Source organism: Stenella coeruleoalba, assembly GCF_951394435.1.
Source record: "Stenella coeruleoalba genome assembly, chromosome: 1".
Taxonomy (NCBI): domain Eukaryota; kingdom Metazoa; phylum Chordata; class Mammalia; order Artiodactyla; family Delphinidae; genus Stenella; species Stenella coeruleoalba.
In genome coordinates this window covers 87770921-87794019 of record NC_137169.1, presented here as the reverse complement: position 1 = coordinate 87794019, position 23099 = coordinate 87770921, and the positions used below count along the sequence as shown (strand labels likewise).

Here is a 23099-nt window from a genome sequence, read left to right as displayed (position 1 = left end):
TGAGCCCACGCGCCTAGAGACCGTGCTCCGCAACAAAAGAAGCCACCGCAATGAGTAGCACCCACCCACTGCAACTAGAGAAAGCCCATGCACAGCAACAAAGACCCAACACAGCCAAAAATAAATTAAATAAATAAATTTATTTTTAAAAAAGCTAAAACTATAAATATTCAAGAAGAAAACATAGGAGAAAATCATAGCCAAATAAAAATAGGCCGAGATTTCTTAGGATACAAAAAGCACAAACCATAAAAGAAAAATATGGAAAAACTGGACATCATCAAAATTTAAATCTACTCTTTCCTAAGTGATAAGAGCACTAGGAGCATCTTTTGTTCTAATATTTGGTCTTTGACCCCAGTTCCTGACACAGGGCTCCTGAAACCCTTGTAATTTTCTGGGTGATAGAAGTGTCTTTTGTTCTAGTGAGGCAAATTTGGGCAGGCTTCTGGATGGCTTCTGAAGAGAGCTGCTCACCAGAAAGAACAAGCCATGATTAGAAGCTTGGAATTTTCAGCCCCATCCCCCAAGCTCCCCTACTCCCCATCTCTTGAGAAGGCAAAAGGGCTGAAAATGGAGTTAATGATCCATTTTGCCTACATGATGAAGCCTCCATAAAATCACAATACTATAGGGTTCAGAGGGCCTCCAAGTTGGTGAACACATCCACACAGGGAAGGTGAGGCACCCCAATTCCATGGGGACAGAAGTTCCTGTGCTGGGGACCTTCCCAGACCTTGCCCTATGTATTTCTTCATCTGACTGTTCATCTGTATCCTTTATCATATCCTTTAATAAACTGGTAAACATAACTGTTTCCCTGAGTTCTGTGAGCCACTATAGCAATTTAATCAAACATGAGGAGAAGGTCGTGAGAACCTCTGATTTGTAGCCAAGTACAAGTCAGACAGAAGTTGTGCATAACCTGAGGACCTACTACTTGTGATTGGCATATGACGTGGGGTGGGAGCAGTCTTGTGGGACTGAGCCCTTAACGTGTGGGATCTGATACCATCTCCAGACAGACAGTGTGAGAATTGAAGTAGGACATCCAGCTGGTGTTGCAGAGAATTGCTTGGTGTGGGGAAAAACCTCACATACATGTGATGACCAGAAGTGTCAGAAGTGAAGTATCCTGTATGAGGAGTAGAGGAGACACACAGGAGGAAAGAACGGCGTTGCTTTTCTAATATGAAGTTGAGAAGTAAAATACATGCAAACACATGCTCATTTGCACTAGATCACGTGTAAAGAATTACAATTTAATTTACAATTCTGCCTAAGGGAAGAAAAAACTCAAAATGAAAAAATTCAAAATACTAGCATTTCTAAGATATACAAATACTTAGTTTGGTTGGAGTACAATATAGGTAAAAGTTAGTACTTTCACTTAGTACAATATAGGTAAAAGTTAGTACTTTCACTTAATACAACCCCTAAATGCAAAGCAAATACATAAACACGAAATAGACCAAAAAAAGATTATGTTCCACCTCTATAATTTACAAGAGTAACACTGTTTCTTCCTTGTAAAGTCTATAATATTTTCTCATTATAACTGAAAACAATCTTTTACCAATTTCATGTTTAAGATTTAAATTCAGTCTCTCCTACATTTTTTTCTCTTACCGCCGAATTCCCCTTCTTTTATCCTTTCAGGTGTTGCCAATCTTCTGGTTTCCAGATTATTCTGTTTCATAAAAATTTCCTATCCAAGAAACTTTTATATCAATAATAAGAAACTGTTAGGTTCTTTCACAAATGGAGCCTCATTCAGTTTACTTTCAAAAACGTCATGAACCAGTCCACAAATTACTACCCATGTTCCATTAAAGACCCCGATTACTAAGCTCCGTAAACCCACTTGGAGTTCAGTGAGGCTCTCAGATTTATAGCAGTGTCAAAGAGACAGGATGCTTAGATGCTCCACTTCTACCTTAACAGCTAAGACCTGAAAAATGTATTCTTCCTGGTCACTAGAGTAAATGGCACTATTTCATTTGGATTGCTTTCCTTTGTTTTCGTTTGTTCTGGTTTTTCTAAAAAAGCATTTATTATTTTATTTACTTTAAAAAGTAGCATATTATTAGTGAGAAAAAATTAATAAACTTAAAAATTATATTAATAAGTAAAAATTTGAACCATAATCTCACCACTCAAAGACATCTAATAATATTTTGATATAGATTCTGTCAATTTTTATTAAGTTTTTTGGAAATCTCTAAACTCAAGAACACTAGCAGCAAAGGTAAAATAAAGTACCTAGACCATTTCATACTCCCACTGAAAGGATTTCAACAACTTTTGGGGATTCTTAGTTATATAGAAACTAGTCTTGTAATCACAAAGTTCCAAATTCTCCTGAAAAATAATAGATCTTTCTTGAGGGAAAAAAATGGATTTTAAAAATACAATAAAGTACCAAGAATATAACAAACATCCATGATTCTACCACCCAGAACTAACAATTGTCAATCTTGTCACATTTGCTTACCTTTCCTTTTTTAAAGGAATAAAACACAACAGTTAAAGTCCCCTTTAAGCCAAATTCTAAGTCCTATTCCTTTTCCCCTCCCCTATTATCATACATTTGGAGTATGTATTTCAGTGCACTTTTAAAATTTTATACACCTATATAGAAATATCCGTAAGCCTAAATATTTTAATATACATACATGGTATCAAACTGTATACATTATTCAGCATCTTCCTTACTTTATTCAGCATTGTTTTGCCATCTACATTGATATACAGACCTAGTTCATTGCTTTTAATAACTCTATGTTGTTCCAACAAATAAGCAGACCTTCTATTTACCCATTCTCCTACTGATAAACATTTACGATCCTTTCTTTTCCTTTTAAAGATTTATTTAAAAGTTTTCTTAAAATTTTTCAACAAGTAGCTACTAAATATTATATAAGCTACAAATATTTCAAGCCATTTTGCTAAAATTTAATATTGTATATGATTTCTCAGGTCTCTTCCAATTCTAATACACACACACAATTTTATTAAAGTAATTTCAATTTTTTCATCTGAAAGTGTCTCAATTTTTAAATTGTAAACTTTGAGTATACATATAGTAATACATAACATATATAATCATTAACTATTGTAAAACTATTAGTGTATAATTATTGCATAATAATAATGTATAATTATAATTTTTGTGTATGTGTGTGTATACTATAATCATACTTATTCGATACAGTCACACTGCTAGTACTTCTAAAAGTCCTTTGCACAGGAATATTTCAGGATTTGGTTAGTCACTATAAAAGATCTTGTACTTGCTTTCCAATCATTATTTTTCTCCTGAATTGTTAGATAAGTTTGGTATTTACAAAGTTGAATTTTATTATTTTTAAATGCCATCTCACCTCTTGAAAGAAAAATGTACAACAAAAACTTCATTCATCTAATAAGCTCCATTCATTTGGATTTGATGATGAAATTTGATTTTAGAATTGTGTGCAAAAAATATTAGTAAGCTCATTAAGAGTTCAAAAAATTTCTCAGTAATTATTTATTACTCTTAAGGGGGAAAAAAAGGTTTTTCAAACATGCTAGAAGGTATAATTTAAGTACATTTTATATGCTAATTACATATCCCTCATTTCCATTAAAGTCGCTCCCTAAGATCCCTGCCTTTACAATGCTTTGTCAGCCAATTCTGAGATACTTTACAGGCCTTAAACATTTAAAAAATATATATTACACAAAGTATATATATCATTAATGCACACTACTACTACTTCCACCCTTATATTAATCAGGGTTAGTAAGAAATTAGTTGTTTATACCATCATTATTGCACTAGATATGCATTAACTAAGTTCTGAAATATTCAAAACACTATATACTAATAATTTCTATTTATCTTTTCAAACAGAGATAGGTACTTGAAGGTAAACGTGAAAATCAGTCTGGCTACATTATATCCAATAGGTTACATGTATAATCTTTAGGTCTGTGTATGAAGCCCATTATTCTACTGAGACAATAATATCTGTATTTTGCTGTTATGTCTTCAGCCACTAAAAGTTCCACAAAACTAAATCTTTAGTCAATGTCTTTAAATTGTAATAACATTTATATAGAGAGATTGGCTCAAGATGGTGGAGTAGAAGGCCATGTGCTCACCTCCTCCTGCAAGAGCACCGAAACTAACTGCTGAACAACCATCAACAGGAAGACACTGGAACCCACCAAAAAAGATACCTCACATCCAAAGACAAAGGAGAAGCTGCAGTGAGATGGTAGGAGGGGTGCAATCACAATAAAATCAAATCCCATACCCGCCGGGTGGGCGACCCACAAAGTGGAAAACAAGTATACCACAGAAGTTCTCCCACTGGAGCAAAAGTTTTGAGGCCCGCTTCAGGCTTCCCAGCCTGAGGGTCTGGCAACAGGAGTAGGAATCCCCAGAGACTCTGACTGTAAAGGCCAGCAGGATTTGATTGCAGGACTTACGCAGGACTGGGGGAAACAGAGACACCACTGTTGGAGGGCACACACAAACTCATGTGTGCACCAGGACCCAGGGAAAAGGAGGAGTGACACCATAGGAGACTGAACCAAATCTACCTGCTAGTGTTGGAGGGTCTCCTGCAGAGGCGGCAGGCAGGTGAGGCTCACCGTGGGGACAAGGGCACTTGGCAGCAGCAGTTCTGGGAAATATTCATTGGCATGAGCCCTCCCAGAGAGCACCATTAGCCCTGCCATACAGCCTGTAGGCTCCAGTGCTGGGTTGCCTCAGGCCAAACAACTAACAGGGAGGGAACATGGCCTCACCCATCAGCAGACAAGTGGATTAAAGTTTTACTGAGCATGGCCCTGCCCACCAGAGCAAGACCCAGTCCCTCTTAGATAGCCTCACCCACCAGAGGGCAGACAGCAGAAGCAAGAAGAACTACAATCGTGCAGCCTGCAGAATGAAAACCACAATCACAGAAAGTCAGACAAAATGAAAAGGCAGAAGATTATGTCCCAGATGAAGGAACAAGATAAAACCCCAGAAAAACAACTACATGAAGTGGAGTTAGGCAACCTTCCAGAAAAAGTATACAGAATAATGATAATGAAGATGATCCAGGATCTGGGAAAAAGAATGGAGGCAAAGATTGAGTAGATGCAAGAAATGTTTAACGGAGACTTAGAAGAACTAAAGAACAAACAAACAGAGATGAACAATACAATAACTGAAATGAAAAATACGCAAGAAGGAATCAATAGCAGAATAACTGAGGTAGAAGAATGGATAAGTGACCTGTAAGACAGAATGGTGGAAATCACTGCCACGGAACAGAATAAAGAAAAAAGAATGAAAAGAAATGAAGACAGCCTAAGAGACCTCTGGGACAACATTAAACACACCAACATTCGCATTATAGGGGTCCCAGACCGAGAAGCCAGAGAGAAAGGACCTGAGAAAATATTTGAAGAGATAATAGCTGAAAACCTCCCTAACATGGGAAAGGAAACAGTCAACCAACTCCAGGAAGCACAGAGTCCCAGGCAGGATAAACCCAAGGAGAAACAAACACACAGAGACACACAGTAATCAAATTGACAAAAATTAAAGACAAAAAACATATTAAAAGCAATAAGGGAAAAATGACAAATAACATATAAGGGAACTCCCATAAGGTTATCAGCTTATTCCTCAGCAGAGACTCTGCAAGCCAGAAGGGAGTGTCATGATATATTTAGAGTGATGAAAGGGAAGAACCTACAACCAAGAATAATCCACTCAGCAAGGCTCTCATTCAGATTTGACAGAGAAATCAAAAGCTTTACAGACAAGCAAAAGCTAAGAGAATTCAGCATCACCAGACCAGCTTTGCAACAAATGCTAAAGGAACTCCTTTAGGCAGGAAAGAGACTAGCAACTTAAAAAAAAAAAATTTATACAGATTTTTAAAGACTACTAAGTACCTAAGTAATTCTGCAAATCAATTTTCCTTCTATTATAAAAACAAAAGGTTAAATTTCTAACTTTAGGTTTTTAGAGTGAGCTATATTTACATTTTCTAAACATTAGTTCTGAAATATACTCCCTAAGTATAATATTATAATCTATTTTAGGTTAATGACACAACAGAGTACATATGAAAACACACACATTTTAAAGTGCTATGCAAATATAAATTCACATTACACTAGTCAGAAACAGCTATTGGTATAAAAACAAACCTTTCAAAGTTTTTCCAAGTAAATGAACAGAAGAAGTAATGCTGACCTCAGCTGCAATTTTTTGTTCATTATCTTCCATGATGCCAAAACTTTAAAACTGCAACCTACAACTGTGTACTAAATAATGACAAAATTCATCACAACTGGCTTTACTTCTGACACTGGCATTTATATATCTTCCTGCCAAACTATCTCAGAAGTAGAGACAGTATTCTCCAAAAGTAGCAACAATATGTTGTACTTGAAGTCCATAATAATCCTGTGGAAAACCCAAAATCTTATTTATAAAAGCGAAAGAAATATGAATTAAAGGTACTTTACATTATTGACATAGTCAATTTTGTTTCTATGATAAAAATAATAAGTTCCACTAAGTGAACTTAAGTTCACTCTTAAGTGCTTAAGAAAAGCAAAATCCTGCTCCACAACACTTAACAACTGACTCTTTACATTCTATGACTCCTATTACATTCTAAGTTAAACAACTTTTCATTGTTTCTCCTTCCTTTTCTTCCTCAAGGTATCAGGTATCTGTTTACATAAGACAATATCACTTGTATGTAAGTTAGAGTACTGTGTCAATTTTTAACTTGTTCTTTTACAGACTGCAGAATTTCCACTCCTACATTCAGATAAAATCAATAGTACTCAACTATTTCTTCAACTTAACAAACATAAAACCTATCTGCATTCTAATTTTTAGATTATAAATTATTCAATATTATTGTACTCTTTACATAATGTCAGTGACTGGGAAAACATAAAGACCTAATAAATATAGCCCTAAGATCCCCTTCTAATGTGAGGTGCCATGTAAAAATGTACTCCTTTCTCACCCTCTCATTTCCCCATCCCTGTGCCATTCTGCTCTACCACTCTGCTATGGTCACTTCCCACCACTTACAGCTAAAGGCTGATGTTAAAGGTATTCTATAAAGAACAGAGACTACTGTACAATCCGGGTAGGATCTGTAGGGTAGCAAAACTTGTCATGCCAAAATATCTCTTTGGCATGTGGGTTATTTCAAGCTGGAAACAGTGAAGGCCCTAAAGACTCAGCAAGATCTTTGACCTTTCCCCTAACTGATAAAAAAGAAAAAAAAAAAAATTAGATAGATGGCCTGTTCCCACAGTATCACCAGAGATATCTGCAAAGAATTAAGAATATGGGCTATGTGTGGTGGAGGGAAACTCTAGGCAGAACGTAGAGATCAGAGTCCACTCTGTGTCCCACTGTCTCTGCATGGCCCAGCAAATATTTATTTATCAAACTTTTGCTTTTACATCTCCATGTCAATTGCTTTCCTCCCCTTTGAAGCCTCAAACCACTACCCCCAACATCCTCTCTTGTCTTTAGCTGCAGATGGTATGTAAGGTGAGGGTTTCAGCCATTTTGACAAGTTACTCAGTTTTCCTGGGTCTCTCCCATGTATCCGTGTTATTAAACTTTTGTGTGATTTTTCTCCTCAATCTGTCTCATGTCAATTTAATTCTTAGACGGGCCAGAAGAACCTAGAAGAGTAGAGGAAAAATTCCTCCTCCATGACAGGTCCACAGGCACTAACCATTAGTAAGGTTTCAAGATTCAGGAGATGCGGTCAGAAGTAGAAAATAAAGGTATCACACAATTCACCATCAATATTTAAATACTAACTATGGTCAGGAACTATGATGAGCACTGATACACAATGATGAACAAAACAAATATAATCTGTTTCTTCATAGAGCTTATCCTCTAGCATGGAAGACACATATTATTCAAATAATTTAAGAAACAGTATAAGGGTGTAAACTGCTATGACATGGTGTATAACAGGAAAATATCATAGGAAAATTATGATCCTTGTATTATTATGGTCCTTGTATTTACTGTATCAACTTGGTTAAACTCAAACACATTTCCGCAAATCCCCTTCTCTATATGGTGCCAGGTCAGAATTGGCTAAACACAAAACCTGCACAAGATCTGGAAGGCAGAAGTGAAGCAACAGCCATTACTCCAGACGATTCTCAGTTAAATGTGGTGAAACAGAAGCAAAGGTGCCGGCAGGTTCCAGTTATCCTCCCTTCCCTGCTTTAGGTCAACTCTTCCCAACTGCTGATAACCCTACTGAGCAACAGGTCCTAATCCTTAAAACCTGTAAATGTTACCTTATTTGGAAAAGGGAATTTTGCAGATGAAATTAAGTTAAGGATCTTGAGATGGGAAAATTATCCTGCATTAGCTAAGTGAGGCCTAAACGCCAACGTAAGTGTCCTCATAAGAGACAGAAGAGGAAAATACAGATACTCAAGAGAAGAAGGCAATGTAAAGATGGAGCAAAAAGAGATTTGAAGATGCTGGGCTTGAAGACTGGAGTGATGCACCCACAAACCAAGGAATGTTGGCAGCCACCAAAGCTGGATGAAAAAGGGAACAGATTCTCTCCTAGAGCCTCCAAAGGGCGCATAGTCCCTTTGACACTTTGATATCAGCCCAATGATACTGATTTCTGATTTTGGATCTGATTGGAGCCATGGACAGCTACAAATTTTGAAGAGTTTTGGATACTACCCTAAATAATTTTAAATTTATTCTGGATTCAATAGAGAGTCACCGAGTATTTCTGAGGGAAAAGAATACACAAGACCTCTGGCTTTAAAAAGCAGTATCGGCGGGGGAGTTATTGGAAGGAAGACAGGCTGAGGGCAGCAAGTCTAGCCACTGCTATAGCATAAGTAAGAAGAGGAAAGAGAAGCCACGTTAAGCACAGGAATGAAAAAGGGAAGAAGCAAATTGAGATGCTGAAAAAGTAGAATCAATACTTGGGAGGAAAGTTAGGACCAGAAATATAAATTTAGAAGTCATGCCTTTAAAGGAAACAACCTGAGTTTACCAGTGAAAATGAGTAAGCGCACGAAGTGAGAAACTGTACCAAAATTTCATCTTTAACTACCAAAGTTGAATGTTGATTGAAAACAAAAAACTTAACTCTGGTTCCATTTTCAAATACTACATGTAATAGAACATAATAAAAGACTCAGTCTTCTACCATAAAGTAATGACACGTGTTTTACTAAGCAAGGCCCAGTACTACATTTAATATTATTATCCTTTAATTCATTTGAACCAGCGTTCCCCGGAGTTTAGTTGGTTTAAATAAATGTTAATTAAAATGCTCCCTTCCTAAACACTCAGAACCCTCTCCCAACACACACACCTGTTCTGATAGGAATCCCACCTGGCCTCAGACAGCCCTTGCCTATGTATTAGCCTTACCGAGGACTGCTTTTCCATTTTTTGAAGTCCCTGCGGCTTCTTCAGCGCAGCGTCCCCGTCTGGTGGCTCGGTACCTGCCACAGGGCCACACACCGAGCAGGAGCTCCGGGGAAGTTCGCTGACGGAATGACCGCCAGCCTGGCCCTCCGGCCGCGGCTCCCCACGCCCCAGCCTCTAAGGCAAACACTGCGTTTTTCATTCGCTTGACACACCCCTTTCCCCGGGCCCTTTTTTCCTCTTCCACCCAGCACATTCCTCATATATTCCCTCGGACTTAACAACGTGTCACTTCATCCACCCCCACCCCTACTTAGCTAGTACTTAAAGTCTATCCACACCGTCCCCTTCACTCAGACGGATTTCACATCACTGCCCTGGCCGGAGCCACGGTCACCGGCCTCCCCGTGCCCGCAGCCGCCCAGGAGCGCGCCAGACTCACCTCCCGCGCCGCTCGGCCGGCTGCGCGCACTGGAGGCGGCGGCTCAGCTCCGCCGGGCCCCCCAGGCTGCGGCGCCCGCCGGGTCCCCCGCGACCCCAGAAGCGCAGCGGCGCCCGCTCCCGCCGCCGTCGCTGCCGCCGGCCCGGTGCGGCCCAGACATTTCCGGGTTCCCGCGGTCCAGTCCCCCAAATGCTCCGGCTTCCTCCTCGACCCGGGCGAATACCGTTCCCGGCTCCGCTCTGGTGGCCGCAGCTCTGCACTGGCCAGCTCCATCCCGAAGGCGAGGCACCCGGGCGGCCCCACGGGCGACCCCCGGTGCCGGCTTCACCGTCCGGGGCAGTGCCTCCTGCTGGGTGTGTCCTGAGGGGACCTGGCGGACAGAGTAACTCCAGTGGCGGGCCTCTGCCGGGCTGCCCGGTGGCGGAGGGCGCCAGGGTGTCAGACTGCGAAAGTAAAGTCAAACTCCTTTTGGGGCAAAGGACCCGGAGAGGGAGTGAGGAGGTGGATTCGGGAAGGAAACAAACCCGCTTCTAAAAATGACTGTCACTGACAGTGAAAACCAAAGAGATTCGCTGTGGCGCAGGCTGCCACCCAGTCATCTGGAAAGCTTGTTCGGTTGGAAACAACCAATTCTCCCACCCTGGCTTAGACCCTGAGGCAGAGCCGCGCCCAAAGCAGCGCAGCCAAATAGTAGATAGAGTAGGATTGTCCCTTTCCTCTTAACACAGTGCTTTATATTGCAAATGAGTAAAACTACGTCCAAGAAACACAAACGGAGAGAGAGCAGTAAAATAAAATTAAATAACTGTGTTAGAGTAGAATAACTGGCTTTAAACTGTTCTGTAATATGATCTTGAGAAATTCCCCGGATGGTGGAATATATATCAGATCTTAATGTTTGTCCATATATTTTGGAAGTATAATGTGCCTGGTGCATAATAGTAATAGCTAGGCACTATTCTAAGATTAAGAGGTAGATAGATAGATATAGATAATATATAATGAATATATATTTATTTTAAAAATAGTAGTAATTATGTGTGGTTGTAAGGGGAAAAAAAGATTTAAAATATTTTAAAAATACACGAGCAGAAAAAGTATACCTTATGACATAAGTACAGCTTTTTAGAGAAAAAAAAAGAGCTTTTAGTCTGTTCAAAAAGCTTTAAAATGAAAAAAAGGGACATGGAGACACTTATTAATTACAAAATAGTAACATGTGCTTTGTCATCTTGGAAAATGACCAAAACTCTAGACAAACAAAAACAACAATGAAAATAGAGGGTTAAATATATGAGACCCACAACTGATGTAAAGATATTAGTCCCAAAACTGATGACCAAAAGAAAGTAATACTTCCATTAACCTCTCCTAGCTTTACAATTTATACTCTAACAACACTGAACAGCTTTGAGTTTCCCCATATATACCATTCATAGTACCTTTTCCTATTCCTCATGCTGTTCACTGAATGTAGAATATGTTTCCACTGCTCCTGCCTATATATATATATATATATATATATATTTTTTTTTTTTTTTTTTTTTTTTTTTTTTTTTTTTGCAGTACGCGGGCCTCTCACTGTTGTGGCCTCTCCCGTTGCGGAGCACAGGCTCCGGACGTGCAAGCTCAGCAGCCATGGCTCACGGGCCCAGCCGCTCCACGGCATGTGGGATCTTCCTGGACCGGGGCACGAACCCGCGTCGCCTGCATCGGCAGGCAGACTCTCAACCACTGCGCCACCAGGGAAGCCCCTGCCTATATTTTTTTAAGTTAGCCCCATTCATCTCTTAATTCTCTGTTCAGATATTGTCACAAACTTCAAGCCTTTTCTTGCTTCCTTCCTCCCAGGGGTCTGAACTTCTCTGTGGTTCCATAACATCTTGAGGCATCTTGTGCATATCAAAATATTTTACTTCACTGTATTGTGATCTGATTTATATATATCCTTTCTGCCCAACACTCTCCTTGAGGTCAGTGCTATCCTATTTATCTCCGGATCTCCAGCACCTAGCTGGAGTAGAAGTAGTAGAAACTTAGCACGTATTTCCTGAACGGACCTGAACTGGTTGGTAATGGTGGTGAAGACAAGCCAGGCAGTACAAAAGCTCACCAGGGAAGAGTATCCAGCAGAGCCTAAACTGCAAGTCTAGGCATCCAACACATTTAAAGATTCAAGTCAGCACCCAAGGCCTGAAGCTCTTTTAGTAATAATAATCCAGTAAGGATTGTACCTTTGAGTAGGTTGCCTGTATCAATCTCATTTAACCCTCACAACAGCCCTATAAAGTAGACATTAGTACTTGTATTTTACAGAAGGAGAACCTGAGGCTTACAGACATTAAGTAATTACTGAAGCTCCCATATGTACTGAAAGGTGAACTGGGATTCAAATTCTAATTTGTCTGCCTTTAAGTCCATGCTTTCAAACAGTACACTTAGCTGTCATAGGAAGAAAAAATGGAACAGAAAAGGAATGAGCACAGTATAGAAAAAAGGTGGCAGGCAGCAAAAGTAGCAATAGGGGTAGAAGTATCAGTGAAGAACAGAGATGGCTGTGAAGGAAGAGAGAAAAACAGCAATCTGGGGGCACTGGGGCAGTGGACCGGCTTTGGTGTTTCTATGATAACAGATATGAAAGGCAAAATTTTGACACCCTAAAGACAGACAAATTAGAGTAACATATCAGTCTAAGGGCAGCTAGAGCCAAACAGGACTAGGTATCTCACTGGTACTTGATTAGTGCTGCCAGATAAAACACAGGACACCTAGTTTAACTTGAATTCCAAATAAACAATGAATAATTGTTTAGTATATGCAATATGTGGTGTACACTGTGGAAAGGGAATGTTGCCTGCCATTCCAGTAAACAGAGTGTCGCCCACCGTTCTAGTTGTACAAGGATCAAGCCACCAGCCAAGGCAGAGCACCCCACCCCTAGCACCCTGAGGGGAATTCAGGATGGAGAAAGACAGGAAGCAGGCTAGGCTTCTGGATACTGGCCTTAAATAGTTGAGATGTATATCTAAGGAATCATTTCAATGTATTGGTCCATAGAGAGAAAAGCACTAACATAATTAACTTTAGATGTTTTTTTTTGTGATTAGCAGTAATCTTTTGATGTTAGACTGCATGTTTTGTTGTCATCAGGAACTTCCTATATATCCTGGCTCCTCCCTTAACTCTTCAGAGCGGTTCCCCAGAGCTATCTGAAGAGGCTGTCTCCCAGGCTACAGTCCTCAGTAAGATCCACAAATAAAACTGAACTTGCAACTTTTAGGTTGTGCAAGTGACAATACTTAAGCTAAAAAGAATTTATTGTTTATCAGAAATTCAAAATTTAACTGGGTATCCTATATTTTTATTTTCTAAATCTGGCAAACCTATTGAAAGCATGAGTACATTATAATATTGCACAATAACTGCAGTTTCCAAGAGTGGCCCAGAGAAATTAAGACTAAATTAAATTATTTGTGGTGCAGATGATACTGTAAGCATTATGCACACAAAGTGACATTCCCCAGATCAGTATCTTCAGGCAGAGTCAAGGCTGACAGTTTATAATCTTTAATGGCTTAAGACTCCATAGGAAAAGACAAAAAGATAAAAAGAAAGAAAGAGAGCATGGACTATGGCAATTTATATTTTTAAAGAATTGCTTACCAAAACAGTTAAAATACAAAAAATGTCAGTGCTTAGGGAATTAAATCTCAGGTTTCCAGGTGTCACTTATACTTTGTTTCTATGCTATTATAGTTCTTAAAACTATTGAATTGAAAGTATAGCTCACAAACAGGAAAAACCAGTTGTTCTCTCAAGCTACCAAATTAGCTGAATCTGGCATGTTCTTGTTAGTTCTTCAGGGCAAAGAACCTGTGTGGAAAGTATAGCCAAAGGTTTGGCTTGTCCATCATTTACCTCTAAAAGAAGTTGAATGAGGTCACTTCCATATCATCAATAGCTCAATAGTCATGTGATTCTTTTGCTTCCTGATAGATCTGTAGAGTTCAACACTCTATAGAACAGCTATTTGACAGGTTTGAAAGGAATTTACTTTTTATTTCCTTCTTTTCCAAGGAGGGGCTTCTGCTTGGCTTTTCCTATTATAACAGACTTACTTTTGTCTGGGGGGAGTGGATCAAGGGGTGTTTTAATGGAAGTGATGCCATTTGCTCTATATATTCAGAAACCGGGAGAATTAACCTGGATGATTGCTGCCCCATGGATCTTGTTGATTCTGGTCAAAGCATCAGTTATAACCTGATATTCTTTTAAGTCTCTGGTAGATAAATTTGGTGGTCTGGGCATCAGTGAATTGGTTTTATCTCAGAGTCAGGGGATTCTCTTTTACCTGGCATAGTTACCTGACAAAATCACCACAGATCCTTTTGTGGAAGTCTAGGAGAAAGGTACATACTATGTACTTGTGCTATTAAAGCTGGTCAGGGGCCTCTTAAGTCTGAGAATGGTTGAGGGGGTGCAACTGAGTGAAGTTTGGCCTCTATATAGTGCTAGAGTACATTTGATTATACAGTTCATATGCACTTGGATTATGCTGTCCACAAATACTTCCTGCTCTCTACCTTCAGGACATGTGGTAGGTTGTGCTTTCTGACGCTCTTATGGTTGAATGGGACCACATGACTAGTCTGGCCATAGGGGAACAAAATTTACCACCCCAAAATTTCTCTTTGGTATGTGGATAATTTCGAGTTGAAAACAATCATGGCCCAAAAGACTCAGGAAGAAACTTTGACTTACCCCCTAGCTGCCTGAAGAATGTAAATAGAGGACTGTAGTATGAACTAGGCATGTAGAGGGAGGAACCTAGCAAAGTCTGTTTGTTAAAATTTCTCTCTGTGTCCCACTGTCTCTGCATGATCCAGCAACATTTGCTTACCAAACATTTGCTTCTCCATCTCCACGGCAATTGCTTTCCTCCCCTTTGAAGTCCCAAACCACTAACTCCCAACACCCTCTTTTGTCTTTAGATGAAGATGATGTCTAAGGTGAGGATTTCAGCCATTTGGGTGTGTTATTCAGTTTTCCTGGGTCTCTCTCATGTATACATGTTATTAAACTTTTGTTTGATTTTCTACTTTTAATCTGTCTCATGTCAACTTTAATTCTTAGACCAGCCAGAAGAGCCTGGAAGAGCAGAGGAAAATTTCTTTCTCCCCGACATGGCCAATCAGTTGTAAGCAGATTGTGTGTCAACAAGGGCCATAGCATTGAATTGCTATTTTGTCATCCTCTGGAACTCTCTTTCTCTCTGCTTTGAGTCTGGCAATGTTCATGATCATGATTCCATGAGCCTACATAGAGTGAGGAGCTGTAAAGTGAAGTCCTCAGCAACCGGCAACAGACATTCAGCATGAACAAGAAATAAATCTTTGTTATTGTATGTCATTAAAATTTTGACAAAACCTGGCATATATTGATTGATACAGAAATTGATACCCAGAGATGGGGTGTGTTTTAATAAAAACCTTCCTTTTGTAGAAGTGGCTTAGAGTTCAAGTAAGCTGATTTTATAAGCTGGAAGAATGATTATGTTATGCATTGGAATATTTGATAAAACTGTCACCTACAATAACTTGGAAGGTAAATAATGAACGTAGTAGGCTTGTAGCTCTGGGAGAAGAAAGTAGAAAACAAATGTTAATTGTATATGTTGGTTAGTGTTGGCTGCATTTGACAAAATGCTTCACGAAAGAGAAGCACTCAAGAAATAATTGACTTTTTTTATAAGCAGAAATGGAAAGGAATAAAGAGAACAGAGAAGTTCAAGAACTCTCAGGGTTGGGAGTGGCAAATGCTTTTGACCTCAGTTGGTAAATTACAAAATTGAATAGGCTTTTTGTCTCCAATTGGTAAACTATAAAACTGAGTAGCCTTTGGAACAAAAAAAGTCTATTAGAACTAGGCCTTTAGGCAAGGATCAAGTCAAGCATATCTCTGTCATAACCATCTTTAAAATCTCTGCCTGCTGCTATGTACCACAAGTTCAAGTCTATGGTATGAGAGAAATGTCTACTCATGTGACTTTAAGCATTGCCATAATTTGTAAAAAGACAAATTTATAATAAGACTTGTGAAAATGAAAGTGCTTGTTAGCACAAAAGACATTATTTTTAAGCTAGGAGAGTTCTACTTCAAATATGTTTAAAGCAATACAGCCTACTTAACATACAGCTTGTGGAAGTATATCTCAATAGGTCACACCCACATAGCAAAATTTCTTGAATTATTATTAAAAGTATAGGTTCCAGCTCTAGTTAAATGGCATAAGCATACTCTATTCTATTTCTCCCAGTGACTATAATAAAATCCTGAACCGAATACATAAAGAAACTAAGGACTCTGAAAAGTAAATAATAGCAGACAAATTAGGGAGGAAATCAAAACTCAAAAGTAAGACCAATAGTGAGTTCCCTGTTTTTTTCCCTCTATTATTTCCTGGTTTAGTCTCAAGGCAACCCAAATTCTGGAACATTGCAATGGGCACAGCCAAGAGAAAATCACTCTCTCAAATAAGAGGAATGGGAAAAGGGACCCCTGAAGAATGCAGAGAATGGGGAAATATCCTGGTTTTGTTTTCCTCTATTGGCTCTGCAGGGCTCCACTTCCAAAGCTGCACTCTCTCTGGGCAGTGGCTGAGGGCAGTGAGTGCATCAGCAGCTGAGCTTGCTGATCTGCCTTGAAGGTAGATCCAGTTGTGGGAGGTGTCTGTCTGATAGCACAGAAGACTGAAAGCCAGGCATTCTGGCCAGAGGACCAGAGGAAGAAACCCTTGGAGCCAGAGAATGTTGTGGAGATTTTGAGAGGGGGGAGCTCAAAAAGTGAATCCTATAGATATACGTGTGTGAAGTTCTAGGATCACCCCAGGAACTCATGTGTGAAACTAATCTGATAAAGAAGACCAAAGGCTTTGAACATTGGTCTATGGTAAAGACCACTACCCAGGCCCGTTTAGCCCCAGGGGGAAACATATAGAACAGATCCAAATAATACTGCAAATGTTTGAAAACTGAAATTACATTGGAACCATGGCCCAAAGAAGGCAGGCTAAGACATTTGGCCTGAACCCAACTGGGACAACTAGCTGCTAAAGCAAAACAAAGAAAAACTCAACATTCTCCAGAGGATTTTAACAGACCTTAGAGTCTCATAACATCGCAATTAAAACATCCAGGATATAATGCAATATTACTCAATGTTAAAAAAATAAAACAGAAGCAAGAAAATTGTAGCAACTCACAAGGGAAAAAACAAATCCCAGTTTGAGATGACTCAGATGTCAGAATTACCAGAACAAGACTCAATAGCTCAATAGCAGAATGGAAAAGAGGAAATTGTCTGTGAACTTGAAGATCAACAGAAATTATCCAATCTGAACCAGAGAGAAAATATTGGAAAAAAATTGGACAGAGCCTCAGGGAACTGTAGGATGATATCAAATTGTCTAACATTTAATGCATTTGAGAGGCAGGAGGAAAGGAGAATGAAATTAGTGCAGAAAAGAATATTTGAAGAACAAAATTAGAGGATGCACGCTACCCAATTTTAAGAATCATTATAAAGCTATAGTAGTCGACACAGTGTGATATTGGTGAAAGTGTACACATATAATCAGTGGAACAGAATAGGGTCCAGGAATAGACACAAATATAGTCAACTGCTTTTTGACAAAGGTACAAAGTCAATTTAATGGATAAAGGATGCTCTTTTTAGCAAATGGTAGGGAAAAAAAGTTGTACATCCAAATGCAAAATGAAATGAAATGAAATGAAATAATAAAATAAAATAAACCTCAACCTCAAAAAAGCCCCCAAACCATAAAACATTCCAAAGAAAACATAGGGGACTTCCCTGATGGTACAGTGGTTAAGACTCCATGCTCCCAATGCAGGGACCTTGGGGTTCAATCCCTGGTCAGGGAACTAGATCCCACATGCATGCTGCAACTAAGAGTTTGCATGCCACAACTAAGGAGCCCAAGAGCTGCAACTAAGGAGCCTGCTAGCTGCAACTAAGACCTGGAGCAACAAAACAAATAAATAAATAAAATAGTAAAAAAAAAAAAGAAAACATAGAAAGAAATCAATCACTGTGACCTTGAGTTAGGCAAAGCATTTTTAGGTATGACACCAAAAGTACAATCCATAAAAGAAAAAATTATAAATTGGACTTCATCAAAACTTCAAAATATTTTTTCTGCAAAAGACACTGTTAAGAGAAATAAGATACAAACTGTAGACTGCTAGAAAATATTTTAAAATCTCCTGACAAAGTACTTGTATATAGAATTTACAAAGAACTCTCAAAAGTCAACAATACGAAAAAGCCCAATTTAAAAAATGGGCAAAGGATTTGAAAGGACACTTTCTCAGAGAAGATATACAGATAACAAATAAGCACAGGAATAGATAGTCAACAGCATTAACCATTAGGGAGACGTAAATTAGAATCACAGTAAGATACCATTACACACCTATTAGAATGGCTAAACAAACAAACAAAAATTGACAATAAGTGCTGACAAGGATGTGAAGAAAGAAACTATCATACATTGTTGGTGGGAATACAGTATCATGTAGCTGCTCTGGAAAACAGCTTTGCAGTTTCTTATTAAGTTAAATATATACTTATATGACCCAGCAATCCTGCTCCTAGGTATTTATTTACCCAAGAGAATTAAAAACTTATGTTCACACAAAATCCTATATATGAATGTCTATAGCAACATTATTCATGATTGCCCAAACCTGCAAATGCCCCGATTGTTTTTGAATAGGTACATCAATACAATGTACGATTCCATCATATAACATCCAGGGATTATAGGGACCAAGTAGGAGGGATTAGTAGTTGTCAGGGATTAGAGGTGGAGAGAAATTTTGATTACAAAGAAACAACATAAGGAAATTTGGGGGGTGATGGAGCTATTCTGTATTCTGATTGTAGTGGTGGTTGCATAAATCTATGCATGTGTTAAACCTAATAGAACTGGACACCTTTTTAAAAAAGTAAATTGTCTCTTTCTCTCTCTCTTCCTCTCTGTCTCTATCTCTCTATATAAAATACCTTTACCAACACTACGTTATAAATTCAACTTTGTCTTGGCAGCAGGTTGTTTTGATGGTATTTTCAGCAAATTGGCCTTTGACGAAAATATAAGTATTATGCTACCCTTTTTTTTTTTTTATTAGGGAGGTACCAGGTATTTGGGAAATATGTATGTTAACAAGGTACTGACATTCCTCCCTCTTAAATTCTGTGCTAGGAAGGCCACTCCCTCAATTAAACAGCTGCTCCAGATCTGAAAGATTGTGTTGTCTTTTTTCTAGCTCCTCACTGCTACTTTTAAAATATTATTCTCTCACTGACAAGGAAAAAATTTCTCCTTTGCCATCTTTATTCTCCCACCTTATGCCCCTTCTTATCCCTGACATCTGCTAACCACATTTCCACATTTCTCAGGAGCATTACCACATGATTTACAGTCTATTTCTTTTACTGTACTTTAGTCCCCTATACCCATGACTACATTTTAGACTTTATCACCATGATGCTCCATCCCTGAAATAATAAATCTCAGTAGTCCAGTATTTATCCAGAACTTCCTTTCATTTCAGCTGTGTCATTTCTTTACTCACTATACCTATCTATTTGAATTCTTCAGGATTTTTAGTCATTTTGTTTCCTCCATTTGCCTTATTCTATCTTTCCCCTCTTTCTTTCTTCTTTTTCTACCTAGATTTGACCCCCAATGTCCATAACCTCTTCCTGTTACCATCCACTGCCATGTCCTTTTGTACTTCTATTCACCCAGAATTACTTAACCTGGATCAGTCCACTGATCTCCTTTTCCACTCATACACTCAGTTAACAAATCTGCCGAAGATTCCTGGAGAAAATTACACAACCACGTAACTTAGTGGATTAGAGCCACTGCAAATTTACAGTCTCTGGTATTAAATAACGTGTCTACTCAATATCTTCAATTCACTTACTCTATGTTTCACAGTAATCATTTCAAGCCTTCACAAATCTCTAGACAGCCCTCCTCCTTATGTCAACCCTCCCCGTCACACACATACCTCAAAGAGAAAACTGAAGTTATTAGGCAACTTTCTCAGCTTCTTGAACTACCCCTGTTGTAAGCAGAATTCTAAAATGGCCCCAATGTTCTCTGCCCCTGGTGTCACACCCATGATTAGATTGTGTTATATAGTGTCAATGTTAAACTTTACCTGAGCCTGGAAAATAGAGGTGCTTAAGAAATCCCCCCAACCCTTTGTTTTCCAAAATTCCTCTACCCTTTCAGGCTCTGAGAAATGGCTTACTATAAAGAACCACTTCTCCCAATACAACTTAAATAAGATTTGCTGTCCAACTTTCTCATGGTTCCCATAAGACTCACAGTTGACCCTACCATTTACCTGTGACAATTTCCTTTTACCTGAATCCTCTGACATGGGCAGACTCAGAACGTCCAACTTCCATTTTCTGTCTCATGATTGATTAGCTGAGATTAGAACTGTTTGGTCCACCTGAAACTAGCTAACCACAGGGGAAAACATTTCCTGTTCAGCTAACCAACTGAGACTTCCCCTGTTTGCAAAACAATGCCAACTGTAAATCACTCTATCTGTAACTTGTTGATCCTTCCTGTTTTAGTTCAAGTTGCTATGACAAAATGCCAGACTGCGTGGCTGATAAACAACAGAAATTTATTTCTCACAGTTCTGGAGGCTGGGAAGTCTAAGATCAAGGTGCTGGCAGATTAGGCGTTTGGTGAGAGCCTGCTACTTGATTCATAGACGGCACCTTCTAGCTGTATCCGCACATGGCAGAAGGGGATAGGGAGCTCCATGGATTCTCTTTTATAAGAGCGTTAATCTCATTCATGAGGGCTCCATCCTCACACCTAGGCACCTCCCAAAGGCCCCACCTCAAAACCATCCCATTGGGCATTCGGATTTCTACATGAATTTTGGGGGGGCACAAAAGTTCAGACCATAGCATTTCTCTATGAAACTCCAAGGCAAAACCACTTGCTGAGATTCTCTAATCCACTCTCTCTAATAGCCTGAATAAAATCAAGATCCTGACTTGTCCAGCTTTTTTCTTCAATAGTGTGGTGCCATGAATCATATGGGACTGGACCTCTCCCTCAATCCCTCTTTACTCCATCCAAGTAAGGGGAACTCCTCATGCCCTTTGTGCTCTACTCTTGACTGGAGATCCAGATTGTAAGGCCAACTGGCCCGAGGCAGGGGAACACAATCAGATTCACAGGTTGCATCAGACCGAAATTCTCCCGACCACCCAGTTCCAGAAACTGCCCTGGAGACATTCCAGACCACCCAGTTCCAGGAACTGCCCTGGGGACTTTGAACCCAGCCCAGCCTTCCCGCCTTTCGAGAGGCAGGACTAACGGTCCCCCAGGATACCCGAAAAGACCACCAAATAAGGAATACCCTGCGCCCTCCCAGATTCACCACACCCCTTTCCCTTCTTCCCCTATAAAATCTTGCCCAACCCTCGCCCGGGTGCGACTTCTCTGGCTCCTTTCTCTCGGACCAGTGAACCTCGCCCGGGAGCGCTCCCTACTAAAGCTCACTTGAAGCTTTCCTCTGTTTTGCGGTGCCGTTTGTTAAGATCCGACCTTACACAGATATTCAACAGCAAGTCCCACATGTGGACCTGTGTTCCAGACTCCTGTCCATCAGCAGCACAGTAAGGACTTGGTTTGTATTCTTTTTGAGTACTGGCTTGATTTCTGGTGCTAGCTTCTTTTGGTTTTATGGGCTGAACTTTTGATGACCTCTGTAAATGTTTTAAATGGTTTATAGAAATCTTGCCTCTGTGGGTGAAGCATAGCAGAGAATCTGGTCTATTACTCTGTTTTTTTCTATTTTGTCTACTTGAAACTCAAATCAATGAAAAATTTGTACCTAGGGGCTTCCCTGGTGGTACAGTGGTTAAGAATCCACCTGCCAATGCAGGGGACACGGGTTCGAGCCCTTATCTAGGAAGATCCCACATGCTGCGGAGCAACTAAGCCCGTGTGCCACAACTACTGAGCCTGAGCTCTAGAGCCTGTGCTCCACAGCAAGAGAAACCACCGCAATGAGAAGTCCGCACACCACAACAGAGAGTAGCCCCTGCTCTCTGCAACTAGAGAAAGCCCGCACACAGCAATGAAGACCCAATGCAGCCGAAAATAAATAAATAAAATTAATTAATTAATTAAAATTTGTACCTGATGAGAACAAAACCCCCTTTTTTTTCCTACTTGGCTGAAATACAAAATTGACTGAAATTTAAAAATTGAAGCTATAAGCTCTCTGTTTGGGTCTGTATATATGTTTATGTGCCTGTGAGTATGTAATATTTTCTTTCCTTCATGGTACTACCAGATTATAAAATCTCTTAAAAGAGTGCTACTTGGAGTGATTTAGAGATAAGTAAGCCTTATCTAATTCTAAAATTCCCAGAAATTAAGGAAATTGATCTAAAAATTTTTATTTTATATATATATAATATTAATGCAAATGGCTTAGGAATTTGAGTTCACATTATTTAGGTAAATCTTTGGCAAATGACACTAGTTTAATATTCTTGGTTTAATAAAAAGCTATATTTTCTGAGTATTAGCAATAAGCATATTTTCTTGATACATATTTATTCTAATTGGGTATGTTTTTCATAAACTTGTTCATTTACTGATCAAATAAGCTAGCATATATCAACTATATGTTTAAGATTATGAAAAATGTAAATTTGTGTTTAACCAAATTGAATTGTTATTCTGGCAGACTTTATTTCAATAGTAATTGTTTTGTAATATGTCCTCTTTGAAATAGCTTCCAAGATCTCTAGGTGACTTAAACTCTTGGACAAAAGCTAAGTTGAGTTAACTAATGGATATTCATAGAAACCTAGATCATTTCTAAGTAGAATAGATAGGATACTGAAACATTAATTGCAAAGCATAATTTTTAGTTTATATAATTTTTGTACACTTTTGCCTCTCATTTTTATTGATACACAGAGGCTATATATTTGGATCTGTTAATGAATGTGTTCATTTTTTGCAGCTTTGGGATACGTATGGCTATAAAAAGTTGTGAGATGTATATTCATAAGCTCTGCTGATCTGCCAGAAATGCTAGTGTATTACAGATAGTCACA

The 23099-nt window shown here is 39.1% G+C and overlaps 1 protein-coding gene across 2 annotated transcripts in view; it reads right to left on the bottom strand.

Moving 5' to 3' along the window:
* The window catches only part of SLC35A3 (solute carrier family 35 member A3), a 32122-nt gene extending 22087 nt beyond the window's left edge, over window positions 1-10035 (bottom strand). Inside the window, exon 1 of one of the 2 annotated variants that reach the window (XM_079917846.1) lies at window positions 9897-10035. Coding sequence is in view for 1 of the 2 variants with exons in the window: in XM_079917844.1 (XP_079773970.1) it covers window positions 9458-9475 (18 nt within the window). In the remaining variant the exon portion in view is untranslated. Of the gene's footprint in view, window positions 1-9457; window positions 9741-9896 lie in introns of those variants that run through there. The other variant, XM_079917844.1, reaches the window with a different exon arrangement.
* Between the last annotated feature and the right edge of the window lie 13064 nt (window positions 10036-23099).